This window comes from Neoarius graeffei, chromosome 12, assembly GCF_027579695.1.
Source record: "Neoarius graeffei isolate fNeoGra1 chromosome 12, fNeoGra1.pri, whole genome shotgun sequence".
Taxonomy (NCBI): Eukaryota; Metazoa; Chordata; class Actinopteri; order Siluriformes; family Ariidae; genus Neoarius; species Neoarius graeffei.
Window position 1 is genome coordinate 70,484,286 of NC_083580.1, and position 19,729 is coordinate 70,504,014.

The 19,729-nt window shown below is 41.9% G+C and overlaps 1 protein-coding gene across 1 annotated transcript in view; it reads left to right on the forward strand.

The window, feature by feature from the left end:
* Window positions 1-19,729, forward strand: part of nxf1b (nuclear RNA export factor 1b) — a 42,576-nt gene that overhangs the window by 22,027 nt on the left and 820 nt on the right. The window contains exons 8-20 of the mRNA XM_060936341.1: window positions 4,183-4,271; window positions 4,383-4,490; window positions 4,570-4,679; window positions 8,136-8,172; window positions 11,665-11,736; window positions 12,218-12,273; window positions 12,368-12,475; window positions 15,597-15,655; window positions 15,834-15,949; window positions 16,033-16,075; window positions 16,171-16,243; window positions 16,329-16,511; window positions 19,616-19,676. Of these exons, the coding sequence (XP_060792324.1) occupies window positions 4,183-4,271; window positions 4,383-4,490; window positions 4,570-4,679; window positions 8,136-8,172; window positions 11,665-11,736; window positions 12,218-12,273; window positions 12,368-12,475; window positions 15,597-15,655; window positions 15,834-15,949; window positions 16,033-16,075; window positions 16,171-16,243; window positions 16,329-16,511; window positions 19,616-19,676 (1,115 nt within the window). The remainder of the gene's footprint in view (window positions 1-4,182; window positions 4,272-4,382; window positions 4,491-4,569; window positions 4,680-8,135; window positions 8,173-11,664; window positions 11,737-12,217; window positions 12,274-12,367; window positions 12,476-15,596; window positions 15,656-15,833; window positions 15,950-16,032; window positions 16,076-16,170; window positions 16,244-16,328; window positions 16,512-19,615; window positions 19,677-19,729) is intronic.

Genomic DNA, 19,729 nt, shown 5'->3' on the forward strand with positions numbered 1-19,729 from the left:
CGGCCTTTCGATTTCATAAAATTGGTGAAATTTAGTTCCCTCTGAAATTTGGTCGTTGTGATGTGTTATTTCCCAGCTGGGAGGTCCGTAGCATGAAATACCATGACCAAGGTCTTGAAAGTAGAGGGCCGAGGTCACGGTATTTCACCATACGGACCGACTTTAAGCTGGTAAATAATATATTTATTTTTTTCTTTACCAAATTCTAACAGAAAACGAGAGTGCTCGAAAGGGAAAGCCGAGCCGAGCCACCATTTTGAATCCTCATTCACGGCTGTAATGCAAATGGCTTCCTCCTCGGTATACAAGTGCACTTCCATGGCAGGAAAAAAACTACATTTTGCCGCCTATGTAGTCCCCTATTTATACAAAATTGAGTCATTCAGGATTCAGCCAGGAGTCATTCAGGATTTTGCTCGGCGTTGGCAACAGTTAGAGGTTTTTAGCTTTCTCCTGAAATGTTTTCTTTTATTTCTTCTTCCTCAGGGTAGTAAAACTCGCTTTCGCTGTGAAGACTGTCGTTATCGCTATCCATGCTGTAAAATTAATGATATTCTCCTGAGAAATGCGAAAATAAATGTTGACAAAAAATGCTACTATACTTTGTTGTTGTGAACGAGCGAGTCGCCAGAGGTCTGTAACTGGGGTCTGTATCGTAGGATACGGACCTGCTCGCCAGCCAATCAGAGCGCAGGGTTTGATGGAAACCAGACCGCGAAAAAAATGAATGTTTATTTCTGTAATATCTCACAAAATATCAGGCCATTCTGTGGCTTGGAAGTTATTTAATCCCCTCAAATTAAAGCAAATAATGTACGTGAAATCGCTCGCTTTGCGCAGACGAAGGAAGTCCGTGTGTGCACGCGCAGGTTTCCCTTTGACCGTGCACTAACGGCTACATCATCTTGTTGCTAAACGAGCAGTTGATCACACCGAGGTGCCCGCTGATATTTATTAGTTTGGTCCTGCGTTTCCTTTCCTTCGCAACACGTCTTTTCTTCTCACTTTCCGTTACTGTAGTCATTCTTTCACGTTTCATTCGCACACTCGCGTCCTCCATTTTTCTCTCCTGTTTCAGATTTGTATCCCACAATGCCTTGCGTGAGCAGGGAAAGCTCACCACGTGACGCATGACGTGTAGTATCTTGAATTGGGTCATGGTGAATCAGGCAAAAATAGCGGAGAATTTACAGCCATGTGGAGATGCATTCATTAATTGCTCTATTTATTAAAAAAAAAAATAATAATAATACAATTGGAAGTCTGTGATTTTGAATTCGGTGGCTTTCAGTCCACTAAACAAAAATAATTTGGTGTCAGGAAAATTTCTTTTTATGACCTACACTTGGAAAATCTGGAAGGCAGTCTAGCTTTAAACCAATCCCTGGTGCAGAAGCTACAGTATTCACACTTGGCACTGCAGGCCAAATAGCGCCGTTGGTTCAACTTGTCACGTGACTTCCTGTTTCTGCTTTTGTGACAAGGATCAGTCTTGAGTGCAGACTCGAGTGTTCCAGTCAAGAGTGAAAACGCCCTAAAAAAATAGCCTTTTGCAGGACTAGTTCCACTGGAATGTCTTGCTGTTGATGAATGTATTTGAATTATAACTGTGACCTGGTTCAAGTTGCAACTGTAAGCTGAGTCTAGCAGAAAATATATTTACCTCCACCAACTTTAATGGAGGAGGTTATTAATGGAGGAGGCTGGGAATCGATCCAGATTTCCTGGATTGATTCGATTCCGATTCATAAGGTCATGATTCGATTCGATCCGATATCGATCTACTTAGATATTGCTGGATTGTCACTTTAAAGTAAAAACTGTCCCTATTGGCAGGAACAGCCCCATATGCATACATGAAAATCCCTCACCTTTTGGTGAAATTCGCCGTTTTGAAATCAAAATGGGTGACCTACATGAATCGTGTAGATCCGATGAGAAAAAAAAATTGGGGGGTGTTATTGACCCAAAGGGCAAGGAGGTCGCTTCGCATCCATAGACAGTTCGTGCCGGTTTGCGCCTCCTCCTCCTCCTGCTTTGATATTGACGCGATAGCAACGAGTACATCTCGCTGCGAAGGGCAAGCAGCATCATTTCGCGCCTCTTCTCCTGCTGGCCAGAGCGTGCACACATCAGTCAGAGTGCAGACCAGACCACCAAAAGCTGGAAGCTGGATTGAGTCATCGGACTGAATTTCCTACTTTTTTCAAACTTTCCTGATCGCTATCAAAACAAACAAAACTTCCGGCTTGATTACGTCAGCATTCAAAAGAGGGCGCGCGCGTCTTTTGACAATCCCTGTGTCCGAAATTGCTCGCTACTCACTATATAGGGCACTGTGTAGTGGAGACGCCATTTTGTAGTGCTGTCCGTGCTGAAAGAAATCAAATTAAAAGTCTCAAATTTGATTTAATAAAAGACAGCAGCAAAGAAGAAAGTATTCAGCCTTGATTTAAAAAGAACTGAAAGCTGCAGGTACTTCCATATCTTGGCAGGCTGAGTGGTATGCTGGGGTAGCCTGGCTAACGCGACTTCAAAGCTCTCCGAGCATTTGGTCTGGCCAAGCTATTAAGCCCAACCGTTTCCCAGAGCCCGTGGTTGACCCGCCTCCCTGAAATGCCTCAGTTTGCTAGGCTGGTCGAAGCCAGAAAAGGCTGTGACGAAGCTTAAACCAATCACATCACTCTTTCCTCTGACGTATGCGACGCGACGGGGTTAACTGGTAGATTAAACTCTTACCGAAGCCGGTCGGGAGCAAGGTGAAAACGTCCTTACTTTCAATAAATACCTCCAGGGCTGCTCTTTGCTCCGTTTTCAATGAGAACTTCCCGTTGAATGCTTTCAATACAGCATCTACCGCTGTGTTAAAGGCTTGCCGCTGCTCCATGTTCGTGATGTGAATGAAGCGCTTCCGGCATAGATTCTGTAAACAATCTATGGCTTCCGGTCGCAGTTCTACTACGTCACTGCCTTGAACACGCCTCTACCCACGCCTCTTCTTGTGTACCACGTGTCGATCTATTTTTAGACCAGGAAACCCCCAAAGTGAGAGAGTCATTTCTCCTCGTATATGGGGGCCAAAAAAATTGCGAAAAATTGAGTTAATCTTTCAGTTAGCTAGATTTATTGGTATTAGTTAGATTTATTGGTATTATTTTTATCGCGTTCTATCCGCCATTGCTGATATGTGCCACGTCACACGTCACGTGGTACACAAGAAGGGGAACCTGCCGATGACATCACGCGCGGAAATTAAAAGGGTAGGTGACTTTGGTCGCAAAATTAATATACTTGTCGTTGTCAAATTATGTTTGATATATCATTTTGAAGCTAAAAGATTTCTCTATCTAGTGATACCATTTATATATGTTGTCAAAATATATTGTATTTTATGCCAAAGAATACATCCAATGGTGGAATGGCACTTTAAGTTTCGGTTTCGTTTGCCGGCACCCACTTTTTATAGCGGTCCTTGCGCGGTCGAGAAAATAGTGCCTATAGCCACCTGGAAGAGATCGATCCACACATTTTTGAATCGATCTCGTATTTTTTTGAACGTGAATCGATATCAGATCATGGATCGATCTTTTGAACCCAGCCCTAGAGGTTATGTTTTCGCCTCCATTTGTTTGTCTGCCTGTTCTCAAAAAGTACTGATGTGAAAGTAGTGATTTGAGCAAAGGTGGGCCGAGGAACAGTTGATTTTAGATTTTGATGCAAATCCGAATTTGTGGCTTGGCAGAGGTGTGCACTCTACAGAGTGCCCTTCTCGTTGTTATTTTTGAGCTCACCGGCTTTAGGACGATGAGCTGTTGCCATCACGCAGCGTCCGTCTGTCCACAATTCACAAAAATCACTACTCTATTCCTCCCTGAGTTTTTAATGGATTTTGATTCTGATTTTGTTTGCAAGATCTGATCAGTCTGCACAAAAATGACTCCCTAGTTTTTCGGTTTTCTCATTAACAAGTTGCTAATTAGGCCGGTTAACGAACTTGCAGGAAAATCGCTACTCCTCCTTGAGTTTTCAATGGATTCTGATTGTTTTGTTTGGAAGCTCTAATTGTTTCCGTGAAGAACACCTGAACTAATTATAAACGAGTTTGTTTGGTTTCTCGTGGTACGGCCGTGTGAGCTACTGACGCTCTGGTCTAATGCTGTTCCATTGTTCTTCCTGTGACAGATTTGGTTTCCTTGAACATTGAGGTGGCACTTAGCAGGAAAAACTCCATGCAGGCAGTCATTAAGATCATTGAGGAGAACATCCCTGAGGTACAGAAAAGGGTCGCTTGTCATACGACATGGATTACCTGGCGTGCGCCAAGTCGTGTGGAAAAATCCAAGAAAACCATAATTTACTCTGGTCTTTCATCCTCTTCACAGCTGGTTTGTTTAAACCTAAGCAACAACCGATTGTACAAGCTCGATGACCTCTCTGAACTTGTCGGAAAAGTCCCAAATCTGAAGATTCTGAACCTCTCGCACAACGAGGTATGGCGTTTTTGTCTTATTACGTTTTAGCAGCGCCCTGTCTTTTCGGTTCACGTAGTTGCTCCTCTGTTCACTGCAGATAAGGTCGGAGAGAGAGTTAGACAAGCTGAAGGGGCTGAGATTGGTGGAGTTGTCGCTGCAGAGGAACCCTTTCTGTGATCACTTTCATGACCAGGCTGAGTACATTAGGTGAGTTCTTATTCTAGCCAAGAGTGGAAAGAAAGGTGGAAAAGGTTGAATGATTGACTGACTGCTTTGGGTGAGTCGTGTGTGTGTGTGTGTGTGCGTGTGTGTGCGCACATACACGGTTTTTTTGTTTGTTTGTTTTTTCCCCTGGAGGTCTGCAAACCCTTTCAGGCAGAGCCAAATGGAAGCGAAGAAGGCTCGTGTAGAAACCAAAGGAAACGGAGTAAATGTGCCATGTCCGTCATTTTCAGCTTAGTGCACCATGTGTAAAGTAGCACTGGGGAATATGACAATGTTGTTGTTATTATGCAAGTAATAAAATAACATGGTGTGCTTTTATAGGAAAATAACCAACACAGAAATTATTTTAACACAGTATTTATTTATTTATTTATTTTAAGTACACTTTTTTTTTTTGCACATTTCATTGTTTTATTCCTCTTATACCACAGCAATTTTATATTAATTACAATGTTTATTATTAATTAAAGAATGCCCTGTGATGCTTTTTATCAGTTACACGTAATGTTATGGAAGGTAAGTTAGTTTCTGTTATTCTTTAACATGATGGCAGCGATAACAGCTGTTCCCTCACCAGCCTTTTTTTTTTCCTCTGTAATTTCTTTAAGACAAAACAACAACAAACAAACGATACAGCGTACGATGTTACCAAGACACGTAGGGCTTTTGTTATAGAAAACGAACCCGTGAGTTTTGAGCAGTCGGATTCGAGAGTTCAACAGTGCTGTGCTATGCTTTTTGGGCATATAGTGGGTATTGTCAGTACTGCATGAAATACTGAACTGTTTCTTTTCTAAAAAAAAAAAAAAAAAAGATTCTCGAGATACTGTAAACAGAGGGGCCTTTGTTTGTTTTGTTTTGCGATTTAAAACCACATAGTAACAAGCAGCTGACTGGATACCGGCCCATTATGGCAGTAGTGGTAGGAGTTCCAGCTTCAGTTTGTTTTTGTAAATGTCGATTCATCATGTTCTTAGCAGAACGATGATGTTGTAATGCGTATTGTGCATCCTGAACACGTCTAAGGGTATTTGATGGTTTTTTTTTTCCCCCGACTAGCTCCTTGCTACTGCAGGGATATTCATAACGCTTGGCCGCCTTCTGTGAGAAACAACGTGACGCGTACGAGACCTGTTGTTAACCGGTTCCTGTCGTGAAACATAAAACCAGCCTGTAGATGCAACACAATCGCTCTAAAGCAAAAGAGCAAATCTAGTCGTTTATTTGTAAAATGGTATAAAGGATAAAGCTGCTTGCTTATCTGTTATCTCGTCTCCATATGCTCTCAATCTCTTAGCAAGACGCTGACTTTTTTTCAGTTCTCTGTTTCCTCTGCGTTTTTCCTGCAGTGCAGTTGGCTCTGTTGCTCTTTACAGTTTACTGCTCATACAATTTGCATTTTGTCAGAAAGGTCAGTTTAGTGGAAGACATTAGTTATGTCTGCATGTTTTAGCTTTTTCTTGGTTTATTCTTGGCTCATTTGGGAACCAGTGCCATTTAACCACTCAACGCCCAATGCGTCTTAACCCTGCGAGAGCATCGGGCCTAAGCCGACTCTAGAAGAGAAGGAAAAATGCATGTGTGAAAAGCTTATACACACTGAAGTGCTCTTGATTTCTCATCCACTCTATAATGGTGCCACCTCCATCCCCTCCACCCCTCATACATGGGCTGAGCTTAGGTCTCAACCCAAAGTTGCTGATTGGCCAGTGACGAAGGCTGGTTAGCCAAAGACGGGTAAGATCCCACCATGAACTTGGGACAACCTAAGGCAGGCACAGTCGCAAAGCTGGCCACAGCATCCCAACATAGAGCGAACGATGAAGATCCTAAGGAGAGAAGAAGAGGAAGATGCCGTCTGCTGCTTACACTGCACCGAGAAGAGCTCTTGGGTGGAGGAGGAAAGGGAGTAGGGATTTAAGAAAATCCTTCAAGCCAAGCAGTTCTCAGCAATGCTGGAACCCTTAAAACTCCAACGGGGGGTTTGTTGCTCAAAACTGGAACTCGACGTCCATGGCGCATGGACAGTAATGTGAACATTTAACAAAGCAAATGCTCTCTTGGCTGTTACTAAACTGTGGAACAGTGGAATGTGGGCTTTGTGGCCATATTCTCATCTCAAGATTGGAGTAAGCATCAAGCTCATAAACTATAGTGAAGATACAATAATGTAAAATTAGACATAGCTGACTAGGAGCGTTAAAACTTTAGCTGCAATCTTTTTTTTCCCCTTGGAAAAAAAAAAAACAGAACAAAAAAAAAAAAAACACCCAGCCATTTTTAAATGCAGTGGTTGGGTCCAGAATTGTTAGGTTTTACGATTTAAATAAATGCATTGTCTGTCTGTCTTTTTATAGCTGCGTCGCCAGAATGATAAGGAACAGCAGTACTCTGTATAAAAGCTCAGGGTTCAACTTCATTGCTGCTGTATGTGTGTGGCTTTTTTTTTTTTTTGCCTTGCTTTCAAACTGCTTCCCTCCCTTCCTTCCCCCCCGTGCTGAAATTTTCTGCTCTTTAAATCACTCTTTCCCCAGCCTGTATCAAAAAGCTGCCATCGACAAGGATGCTGGAAAAAAAAAAAAAGTATATACTTCAAAATGATGTTTGATTTCAGAACGATTCATTTAGAAAACCGCAGTAGTTCAACAGCTGTGTGAGTGAATTGTTAAATGATGAGTTTTTCGTTAACTGCCTTAACTGTTAACCACCTTTCAGCGATTTTAAGCACTGAGAATATCGTCGTCCTGCTCATAATTGGTTCACAGTTGACTCGAAACGGTTATGCAATAATGTCATGTCGACGTGAACTCACCACGGCCCCCGAGAAACCTCAGTCCACTCGCTATATGCCTGAAAGTACTGACCGTGTCCACCACCTCTACCCCACACACTCCCCTTCCCTCACCCCCCCACCCCTCAGAGCCTGCGTGTCAGTGTGTTCCGGTGCGTAGGGGGCCGATGGTGAGTATTGCAGAGGGGTAAGTACTACATTCCTGTTGGGATGGGGGCACAAACAAGCACTATGAAATACTGTTACTGCCATTGAACTGTGGCTTACAGCTTTGCTGTGTCTTTGTGAGCGATGGTTCTCAGACTCGAACAAGATGCCGACAGTTATTTTGAAGATCGTGTGTCACGTTTTTGGCTGCGGTAAATAAATCTAGCAGAAAAGATTGTGTACGTAAACGCCTCATGAACCTTGTAGTCTGTCGTGCTTTTTATTTATTTATTTATTTAATATATAAACCCTTGTTTAATTTAGTACGCCCAGTGATTACTCCGTCTCCAATCAGGATTATTAAAGCGATTTCTGATTGTCCTCCCTTCATGTCTTCAGGGTGGCTGTGTCTGTGGCCAGTAGGAAGAAATGTGCTTTCTAGCTTCGACTCAAATAACACTGAATTTCTCTTGTCTTCTGTCTTTGTGGTTGTTGGACAGTGCCATACGGGAGAGGTTCCCCAGACTGCTCAAACTGGTAGGCTGTGCACATCGCTGGTTTGGTCAGGTGTATCTAATATACCCGCCGTGATTTTTAATTTTATATATATATATTTTTTTCCTTTAGTTTCCTCTCACAGTAACTACTGACACACAATAGGTGCATTTCTTCCACAGTACCTTTTGAGGAACTGATGACCTTTTGAGGAACCAATGGCATGGACACCTCCATGTTTGTCTTTTGCTAGCAACAGTCTAGGCAGTTAATACTGCATTAGGCTCACCTTAAAAGTATTAGGCCATGTACACACATAGCCGGGTATTTTTACCCCCCCCCCCGTTTATAAAAATGTTTTATAACATTTTATAACACATAACCGAACATCTGCGTTTTCAATCACATTCATAAGCATTCCAAACCTGTAGATGGCATTATTTCTCCAAATCCTACCCCCTAATCACATCAGAATAGCCCTCTGTTGGCGTCACTTCCGCCTAAACATAAAACATGGCACCAAGCTCGTTCGTCTGGACAGACTCGGAGACAGAATTGCTTCTAAACACAATTTTGGAGTATAAACTTCAAAAGACGCAAGAAAACGTTGACTGGGAATTTCGTCAGTAGTTGGGCTTCTAAAATGAAACATGTAAATAGCACCTGCACAACAATTAACGCTTTCAAGGCACTACTCCGATCCATTACTCTTTGTCCATGCTTAATCTGGCTTCTGCAGTAAACAAAGGTCGCACGTTTGACGTCAGGGCAGATTTGTTGTCGTTTTTTTGGTGCAGATTGTGACGTTCTAAAACGCAAAACTCCGGTTATCTCTGTCTACACGAAAAGGCATACACGGAGTTTTCAAAAATCTTCACTTTGCCCGGAGTTTTTTTTATTTTTTTAAATATTCGTTTTTGATGTGTTTTCATGTGGATGACAGGCCAAAACGTAGAAAAATATCTTCGATTTAGCAGATACCCGGCTACGTGTGGACGGGGTCTTAATTTCCAGGTTGGAATCACAGGACAGTATCGGCATCAGCACGTACCATGTACAAAAAAAAAAAAACCAGCACAGAAGCCTGAAACGGCGGCACGGTGGTGTAGTGGTTAGCGCTGTCGCCTCACAGCAAGAAGGTCCGGGTTCGAGCCCCGTGGCCGGCGAGGGCCTTTCTGTGCGGAGTTTGCATGTTCTCCCCGTGTCCGTGTGGGTTTCCTCCGGGTGCTCCGGTTTCCCCCACAGTCCAAAGACATGCAGGTTAGGTTAACTGGTGACTCTAAATTGACCGTAGGTGTGAATGTGAGTGTGAATGGTTGTCTGTGTCTATGTGTCAGCCCTGTGATGACCTGGCGACTTGTCCAGGGTGTACCCCGCCTTTCGCCCGTAGTCAGCTGGGATAGGCTCCAGCTTGCCTGCGACCCTGTAGAACAGGATAAAGCGGCTACAGATAATGAGATGAGATGAGAAGCCTGAAACTGAAATGAGTGGTGTGTGTTTTCCTCCTCGGACAGTGAACTGTATAGTCAGTGTGTGTATACAGAAAAACTCATTGAAAGGTTAGAAGTGATGGTTCGTTTGTGTCTGATGCTGTGCGCGGTCATGTTGATTTGACGTCACTCCATAATTAGGAAAGAACTAAGCCAAGTCACGTACTTTTTTTTTTTTAAATGGATTAAATAAATCGCAGTTCCACCATACCTTTTGAATAGTTTTAGACCCAACTTCATAACATCTTTAGCGCTTTTAGGAACACCATGTTCTTTCTCACTCATGGCGACAAAGCGATTGGCCACCGTTTTGCAGAGTCGCTCGAAAGAAAGAAAGCACAACTTTATTCATCGCACACTTGTGAAATTTCCTCTCTGCATTTAACCCATCTGAAGCAATGAGCACACACACATACCCAGAGCAGTGGGCAGCCATGCTAACAGCGCCCGGGGAGCAGTCGGGAGTTCGGTGCCTCGCACCTCAGCCCAAGACCGTCCCATATTAACCTAACTGCATGTCTTTGGACTGTGGGGGAAACCGGAGCAAACCCACGCAGACACGGTGAGAACATGCAAACTCCACACAGAAAGGCCCTCGCTGGTTGCTGGGTTCGAACCCAGAACCTTCTTGCTGTGAGGTGACCGTGCTAACCACTACACCACCGTGCCGCCCCAAGGTGGTGATTTTATAGAGAAATAGTCTGAGAAATTTGGGCTATCGGCACGCGCAGTTTCTTAAAATCGCCTCCGTGTTTATACTGAAGTCATATATTTGCCTCCTCAAAACAATGAACCGAATAGTCAGTGTTGTTTAACGAGCTAATATATCAGTATGTTGATTGATCTAAAGCAGATACTCGTGCGTGTGTGTGTGTACTGCACATTATAACCCCTTTAAAAGTGAAGATTATTCACAGTAGGAACTTCAATTTGAAGAGGTTACAAAATTTAGTTGCAAGGCAAGTTTATTTATATCGCACATTTCATACACAATGGCAGTTCAATGTGCTTTACAGAAGTAAAAACAAAAACAGTAAACAATAGAGAAATAAAATTGCATAAAATAATTTTATTTTTATTCTAAAACAATTAATTAAAAGAAAATAATAAGAATTAAACAATAGTAGAAATAAAATAAAATGAAGTAGTAGTTCAAATAGGAGGAGAAAATAAAAGAAACCAGCAGAATAGAATAAAGAATAAAATAGAATAAAGTTAAAGTAAATTTAAAACATGCAGAGAAAGTAAAGATTATAAAAAATGTAAAGAAGACAATATTAATTATTTAACAGAAAGCATCTGAGAACAGCTTGGTCTTTAGTCTAGATTTGAAGCTGCCAACAGCAGGAGCATTTTTAATGCCCTCTGGCAGTTGGTTCCATAGCTGTACTGCATAGTAGCTAAAAGCTGCTTCACCACACTTTTTGTTTTAACAACTGGTTTTAATAGTAAATTTTTCTGTTGTGATCTGGTAGATCTGATTGGGTTAGGCCGCTGCAACATATCAGAGAGGTAATTGGGCCCTGTACCATTTAGAGATTTGTACACCAGCAGCAATGCTTTAAAGTCAATTCTGTAGCTTACTGGAAGCCAGTGAAGGGACCTTAGAATTGGAGTAATGTGCTCTGTTCTTTTTGAAAGTAGCATAAGTTTGTTTTGTATCTGAAGCAGTGTGGCCCAACTGAGACAGAAGAATGTTTCTGATACAAGCATGCTTATTCTATTATTCTATTTTAAAAAAATGATGGAACTGCTTCGATGTTTTGGTATCTTGCTGTACTTCGCTGGCTCTGTTGTACAGTTTGTGTCTGATCGAGTGGTGCGTGCGCACGCGCGTGCACACACTTGTCCAAGCGCTGTATAGTCTCCGTTCAGGAAAGTTCCAGAACCCTTTAGCTCCTCAAAAGGTTCCTGAAACTCAGTGGAAATGCACCTCCTAGGATTAGACCTTGAAACGACTCATTTTTGTACTTAACGTTTCGTGAACATCGAAGAGTAGACAGAAAGTGTTCTACCTTTTCATTGGTTTATCTCCTTGCTACAGGATGGACATGATCTTCCTCCTCCCATTGGTTTTGACCTGGAAGTTGCCCCGGCTGTTCTTCCTCCATGCAAGGTAACGTCCTTAATAAAGTTATTAGTCCAGTGTTCTTTTGCACAGAGGTGTTGAAGTCCTTAAAAGGTTTGTGTGTGTGTGTGTGTGTGTGTGTGTGTGTGTGTGTAGATGTATATTTTTCATATCCCTGAATTATTTCTTTGGGGGGAAAAGGTTTTACAGTATCAAATGTTCAGGTTGTTAGTGAAAAATTAACATGGCGCATTTGTCAGAAGCGGAGTTTGAAGAGTTTATTGCTCTGTTCTGCCCCCTAGTGGAATAAGAGACTGACTAACCTTTTAATTCAATAAGGGTCCAGGCGACCATTTTATTTTTAAAACAATGGGTTCTAAAATATTATGGGTGGGCATGATTAGAACCTCTACCAGCTGGTCTGAGGCCTCCCCACCTCCTTCTTTTAACCCTCTCACCCCCTTTAGCATGCTGGTATACTGTTTAAACGTGAGCTAATCAGAATGTTTTTGGTTTTTTTTCAATCCAGCCCAGTTACTTTGGCTCAGAAGAACTGAAAGGCCTCATCACTTGCTTCCTGCAACAGTATGCTACTCTCTCAATTCCGAACGTCTCATTTGTTTATGAACGCGAAGCAGGGTTGGGACTGGAGTTAAATGTCTCTTTCTCTTGTCTTAAGGTATTACGCTATATACGACTCGGCAGACAGACAGCCTCTGCTTGATGCTTATCATGATGGAGCAATGTTCTCGCTTATTATCCCGTTCTCCATGCAGAACCCTTCCAGGTAGAGTGTATTCACTTCCTACCGTATATGGCTTTATGACTATACTCCGGCTAGCACCTATACGATGTACACACACACGGTTCAGTTTAGTACGACCTTGTATCTACAGTCATACACTACTGTTCAAAAGTTTGGGGTCACCCAGACAATTTTGTTTTTTCCATGAAAAGTCACACTTTTATTTACCACCATAAGTTGTAAAATGAATAGAAAATATAGTCGAGACATTTTTCTGGCCATTTTGAGCATTTAATCGACCCCACAAATGTGATGCTCCAGAAACTCAATCTGCTCAAAGGAAGGTCAGTTTTATAGCTTCTCTAAAGAGCTCAACTGTTTTCAGCTGTGCTAACATGATTGTACAAGGGTTTTCTAATCATCCATTAGCCTTCTGAGGCAATGAGCAAACACATTGTACCATTAGAACACTGGAGTGAGAGTTGCTGGAAATGGGCCTCTATACACCTATGGAGATATTGCACCAAAAACCAGCTAGAATAGTCGTTTAGCACATTAGCAATGTATAGAGTGGATTTCTGATTAGTTTAAAGTGATCTTCATTGAAAAGAACAGTGCTTTTCTTTCAAAAATAAGGACATTTCAAAGTGACCCCAAACTTTTGAACAGTAGTGTACTTGGGTGCTGGATCATTTTCTTCACACAAGTATGGTGGTGGTGGTGGTGGCGGCGGCATCCTTAGTGAGTGGTTTTTATAAGCAGTCCACTAACCAAAAATTCTCACATCAAATTCAACCCTGTGGTAACACACTGACGCAAAGCTGACCAAAAAGGATGTGACTAATAAAGTGACCAGAGAAAAACGCAATATGTAAAGTTTTCCAGCAATGCTGCCATTTCAGATTCACTCAGAGAGGCACTGGAGCTTTCCAACTGAAAAACAGTCCAAAGAAGCACTTTTGATTTCAGCCGGGAGAAAGGGGGGGGGATTAAATCGACAAAATTCATGACCCTGATAAACTTCATTAAAAAAAAAAAAGCTTGGATTTCATTAAATGTTTCATTTCATAGACTAGCTGCACAGATAAATTGCTCTTTCTGTCCAGTGTGTCCTTCATTTTTGTCCAAGATTTGTAACCTGCTGCATGAGTAACACTCAAGAATCGTACAAGTACACTACCGTTCAAAAGTTTGGGTACTTGTACGATTCTTGAGTGTTAGGTGGGGTTTACATTAGACCGTATCAGCGGATCATCAGATTAACGTTTTTAAAAACGATTAGCGTGCACACAGCAAAGCCAATACACGGATACGCTAATCACATGACTAATTCGGCACGCAAGTTGAGAAATGTGTCAGTGCGGCTCATCGCTTCCTCCTCAGCGGCTGCGCTCCAAATCACTCCGCCCTGAACAGTGAGTGCCCTCTGGAGGGTGCGCACTCCGGCCCTGCACAGCTCACAGAGCGCGCGAGTGAAGTGCACGAGCAGTGATTCGGGACTGAGCCGCTGTGCGCAAGTCACTTACCACTTGCAAGTGGAAGGATGGCAAGCCTAAAGACAATCATAACTACACAATGGGCAGTATTTGCATCAGTATTTGCAGTATTTTCATACTTTTATACTCTTTAATGAAAGGTGATACAAGGCGGAAGTCCGCGCCGTTTTTCAGCAGTCGTGTCACATGACCAACGCCAGCGAATCAGGAAGGTGGATGTCACAGTGACGTTGTCCAATGACGACGCCAGCTAGAGCTCAGCACAGCGTATCCGCATATCCTCAATGTTTACACAGCACCGGAGCTGACACGATCTGGATTGAATACGTGGACGCTGGCGGATTCCCGTTTCCAGGCGTTTTAATGTAAACGGACAGTGCATCCGCGAAGAAAACGAGACAGATACGGTCTAATGTAAACTTGGCCTTACTCATGCAGCAGGTTACAAATCTTGGACAAAAATGAAGGACACACTGGAACAGAAAGAGCAATTTATCTGTGCAGCTAGTCTATGAAATGAAACATTTAATGAAATCCAAGCTTTTTTTTTTTTTAAATGAAGTTTATCGCGGTCATGAATTTTGTCGATTTAATCCCCCCCCCGGCTGAAATCAAAAGTGCTTCTTTGGACTGTTTTTCAGTTGGAAAGCTCCAGTGCCTCTCTGAGTGAATCTGAAATGGCAGCATTGCTGGAAAATTTTTACATATTGCGTTTTTCTCTGGTCACTTTATTAGTCACATCCTTTTTGGTCAGCTTTGCGTCAGTGTGTTACCACAGGGTTGAATTTGATGTGAGAATTTTTGGTTTAGTGGACTGCTTATAAAAACCACTCACTAAGGATGCCGCCGCCACCACCACCACCACCATACTTGTGTGAAGAAAATGATCCAGCACCCAAGTACACTACTGTTCAAAAGTTTGGGGTCACTTTGAAATGTCCTTATTTTTGAAAGAAAAGCACTGTTCTTTTCAATGAAGATCACTTTAAACTAATCAGAAATCCACTCTATACATTGCTAATGTGGTAAACAACTATTCTAGCTGGTTTTTGGTGCAATATCTCCATAGGTGTATAGAGGCCCATTTCCAGCAACTCTCACTCCAGTGTTCTAATGGTACAATGTGTTTGCTCATTGCCTCAGAAGGCTAATGGATGATTAGAAAACCCTTGTACAATCATGTTAGCACAGCTGAAAACAGTTGAGCTCTTTAGAGAAGCTATAAAACTGACCTTCCTTTGAGCAGATTGAGTTTCTGGAGCATCACATTTGTGGGGTCGATTAAATGCTCAAAATGGCCAGAAAAATGTCTTGACTATATTTTCTATTCATTTTACAACTTATGGTGGTAAATAAAAGTGTGACTTTTCATGGAAAACACAAAATTGTCTGGGTGACCCCAAACTTTTGAACGGTAGTGTACCTGGTCAACAGCGAACGTTTAGATAAATATCTTTCAGCAGCATCTGGACTGTAGTCGCGCTGTTGTACTGGAGATCAGCATGGCTGTGATTACCTCCGGCCAAATCAGTACGACGTGTGGCGAACAATCTGAGTCAGTAATTTTACATTGGCGTGCCTGTATATGGCGGGTTTATTTGGTAAAGTGGCTGAGTGTAGCTAAAACTAGATCTTTTTTTAATCATTTCGTTTCATTGGTCTTGTAGAAGCAGTTTGGGAGAGTACCAGAAGGACAATCGTAACATCAAGAGAGTGAAAGATTCCAGTAAGACTTTTTGTTTTCTTTAGTTGCTTAGTAACTCGATTATTACTGTATGGCAGGATTATTATTATTATTATTTTTCTCTTTTCCTCTGTTGACAGTGGAAAAATCTGACTTGATGATTAATCCATGTCTATTTAATCATTCCATCTTTTAATATTTTATTGTTCTGGTCCTTCAGCTACAAGGTTTCGCTTGCTGAAGCACACACGGTTAAACGTGGTCGCCTTTCTGAACGAGCTACCCAAGACCCAGCATGACATTGCCTCGTTTAATGTCGATGTCAACATCTACACTGTGAGTGAAATTTACCATGCGACAGAAAGTTTGCGTTTAAGTCACTTAACCAACGTTTAACTGTCTCTTCTTCCTTTTCTCAGAACACGTTACTGGCATTCACAGTCAGTGGAGTGTTTAAAGAAGGTACAGATGTGATTTTATTTTATTTTTTAATTCAGAAATTGTGTCACCAGTAATTCTGTTGCAAAATGCAGCTCACACGTTTTTCTCTCCTTCAGTGGATGGCAACTCTCGTGACTCATATAGAGCTTTCTCTCGCGTGTTTATTGCTGTGTCCCCTGGAAATGGAACGTAAGGTTCTTCTCTTGAATCTTTTGAATGATTTGGAGGACAGAGCTACCTTGTGCTGATACGATGCTTTGATTTGTGTCCTCAGCATGTGCATTGTGAACGATGAAATGTTTGTCCGAAACGCTACGACGGAGGAGATTCGGCGGGCGTTTGTTGCACCGGCCCCGACCCCTTCCAGCAGCCCTGTGCCCACGCTGTCTGCCACCCAACAGGAAATGCTCTCTGCGTTCTCCCAGCAGTCAGGCATGAATCTGGAGTGGTCTCAGAAGTAAGAGTTAGAAGCTTCGCACCACACTACACCGTACAGTCGACATTCAATAAGGATCTAAATCTGTCAGGGATGCAAACGGCGCACCTTTTGGCTGATGCCGCCTTTTTCACAGCTGAATCGCGCAGATCCGATTTTTTTTTTTTTTAAGAGGGGGCGTTGGAGTGTCTGATTATGATTTCAAAGTAAATTCTGTATTAAAATTACTAAATAAGCAAATGCTGTTACAGTCCATGAAACACAGGAAGTATAAGTATGAGAAGAAAACAGTAAATCAGAAAGCGGCGCAAACGTGCGCCGCTTTCTGATTTACTGTTTTCTTCTCATACTTCCTATGTTTCATGGACTGTAACGGCATTTGCTTATATACAGAATTTACTTTGATGAAATTATAATCAGACACTCCAACGCCCCCCCTAAAAAAAAAAAAATCGGATCTGCCCGATTCAGCCGTGAAAAAGGCGGCATCAGCCAAAAGGTGCGCCGTTTTGCATCCCTGATCTGTACATATTGTCCCAGAACCTGTTTGTCTGAAGCAGGTAGATAAGGACCTCAGACATACAGATGGATGTAGGAATGCAGTGTTTTGCCGTCTCGCTTTGCGTATTGCAAGCCTACAAATGCTAACACGAGTCCTTTTTACACAGCCTGTTCAGGGCAGGAACCGTACGCTTTTATTCCACCTCGTGTTCTGTATAAAACGTCTGGATGCAGAATTTTTTTTTGGTTGGGTTATTCTGGCTCTAAACCAGAGCCACAAAAGGGACAGCTGGCACGATGGAACAGGGGTGTGATGTTTTTGACGTTGACCACCTTTTCGAGATCATCGCAAATTCAAATGTCTCTGAGTTCCATGCTTTTCTGCCTCAAATCACTTCCTAGTTCTCGTTACTTTTTTCCTCCAACTTGTACGTGAGAGTCTCTTCACTCCTCATTACCTTTAGTTCTGATTCTCTTTTTTTTTTTTTGGTCAAGCTTGCGATGTTGAAACGCACTGGTGTAGCTTCATGCAGGCTTTATTTGCTTAATTGTACACAACTTTTTAAGTATCAGAGTTCCAGCTTGTGAAATTATTTACACATCAGTTTAATAAGTTACACACGATTCCTGTGTCTGAAATCACTCACTACTCCTTTATAGAGTGAGGTCACCATTTTGTAGTGAGAATTATTACACCCTATATAGCAGACTCCAAATATCCCACAATGCATCATGAAAAGAAGTGCTGGGTGAACGGACATTCAAGTCCAATTAAAAATAGTAAGAGAATAGAAACTCTAAAACGGAATTAGATGGATAAAAGTTACAATGCAGAGCGAGGAATTGATCAAAAACCTCAAATTTGATTTAAAAGAACTGAAAGATGCAGTACAAAGCACTTTTGTATTTTATTAATCTGGGAAATGCGCTCAGTATAATATGTATTTATTGTTTTAATTGTGCGATGGTAATAACGTAGCGATGGAGTAGTGAACAAGCGATTCCAGACACAGCAAAGGTGTCTTGTTTATCTGATTATCAGTCATTAGATATAAATGAACAGATTTAAGATTCTCAATTCATTTTGTGTTAAATTGATACGTCAATCCAAATAGTTATAACCTGAAATTAAGTGATAATTTGGAGGGACGGCCCGAGATCTATCTGGAACTGTTTTTGAAACAAAAATTGCATGATTAAGAAATCACTTAAAGGGCATATTCTGGACCAATTTCATGGTGTGGGGTAGCCTGGCAAGCCAGACTAAATGTGAATGTTTAGTCTGGCCTCGATCCGTAGACATTTCTGAAGGGTGTAGGAGGAACAAACCGCTGTCTTTCAAACTGTCTCTGTGCGTATAGGCCAACGCTCTGACCAATCAGCGCAACAGTGACTGTGATGTAGTCAGAGCGACAGAAAGCAGTGGGGGAGGCCTTGAAATAAATAATTTTTCAAAATGCGTATTAATTAACAAACAGGTTCTAGATATTAAGAAGTTTGGAGATAATGACCACAAGTTTGGAGTCTGTACCACATACTTAACATATACATTTTTTTCAAGGGTTTGCTTAAACTGTTTTTGAGAGTTTTTATTTAGTGGTGTTTGGTGAAATAATTTCCCTTAAATTTAAAATAACGGGAAAATAAGAAACAATCAAAAAGTAATGTTTCAAAGCTGTTTATTAATTCTTCGTACTGCACAAACTAGCCCCATCCTTTTGGCTACGAGCGGAGCCAGCGGGTAGATCAGACTTTTGCCATAGCCGGTCGGCAAAACAGCGAAAACGTCCTTCTTGAAAAGGAATGAGTGGAGAGCCTCTTCCTGCTCATGTTTCAACGAAAACTCCAAGTCTAATTCTTCTAAAACTGATTCCAAAGCGGAGTCAAACGTGCGCTGTTCACTAGCCGTAGCCATCTTTCCTGTTGTGCTTTCTCCAGCGTCGCGCAGCCTTGTCGTCACTCCTGCAAAAGCCCGCCCAAAGAATCCAAACAAAAACCTTGCGTTGTGATTGGCGGGCACGATTTGATGCCCAGGGTGTTTGTTTATATGGTGCGAGGCTAGACCAAAATATTTTTGGCCGCTAGGCGGGTGGGTCTAGTTTACTAGGCTAGGTGTGGGGTGTTTTATTTTTTAAAAATATTAAAGTATATCCCTTTACACATTCATCCAGAAGGGTAATTTTGCACAAGGCCATCTGTCTACAGCAGAAAAAAATAAAACGCACCTGTTACCTGCGGAAGTGCAAGCTTTGCATGGTTTCAGTGCACAGCCTGTGTAGACCAAGCACTCCCATTTCTCTCTCGTTGTCCGGTCTTTGGAAAACTGAGTACTAAAATGTTAACCATTGTGATAATTACATTGAAGAAACTTGCAGAAAAACCACCAGGTCATTTTCTCAAACGGCTTGATTTCAACTGAATTTTTCTGGTATTGTTTTATGCAACTAATGGAGAATTACATTGATCTTGCTCCTGAATTTACCCGTGATATGCACTTTAACAAATATTGTGATGCATAAAGCAGGTCTCTATATCATTTTGGTTCTGCTCCGTTTCATGAGAGGTGCCAATAATGTACTATATTTTAAAGCCTGTATGGGAGTTAACCTTCATTTACCCCCCAGGTGCCTGCAAGACAATGATTGGAATTTTGAACGGGCCGGTCAGATTTTCACAGAGTTGAAGGTAAATCAGTCATTTCATACTGTGCACATGTTTTAGTTGCAAAACTACTATAA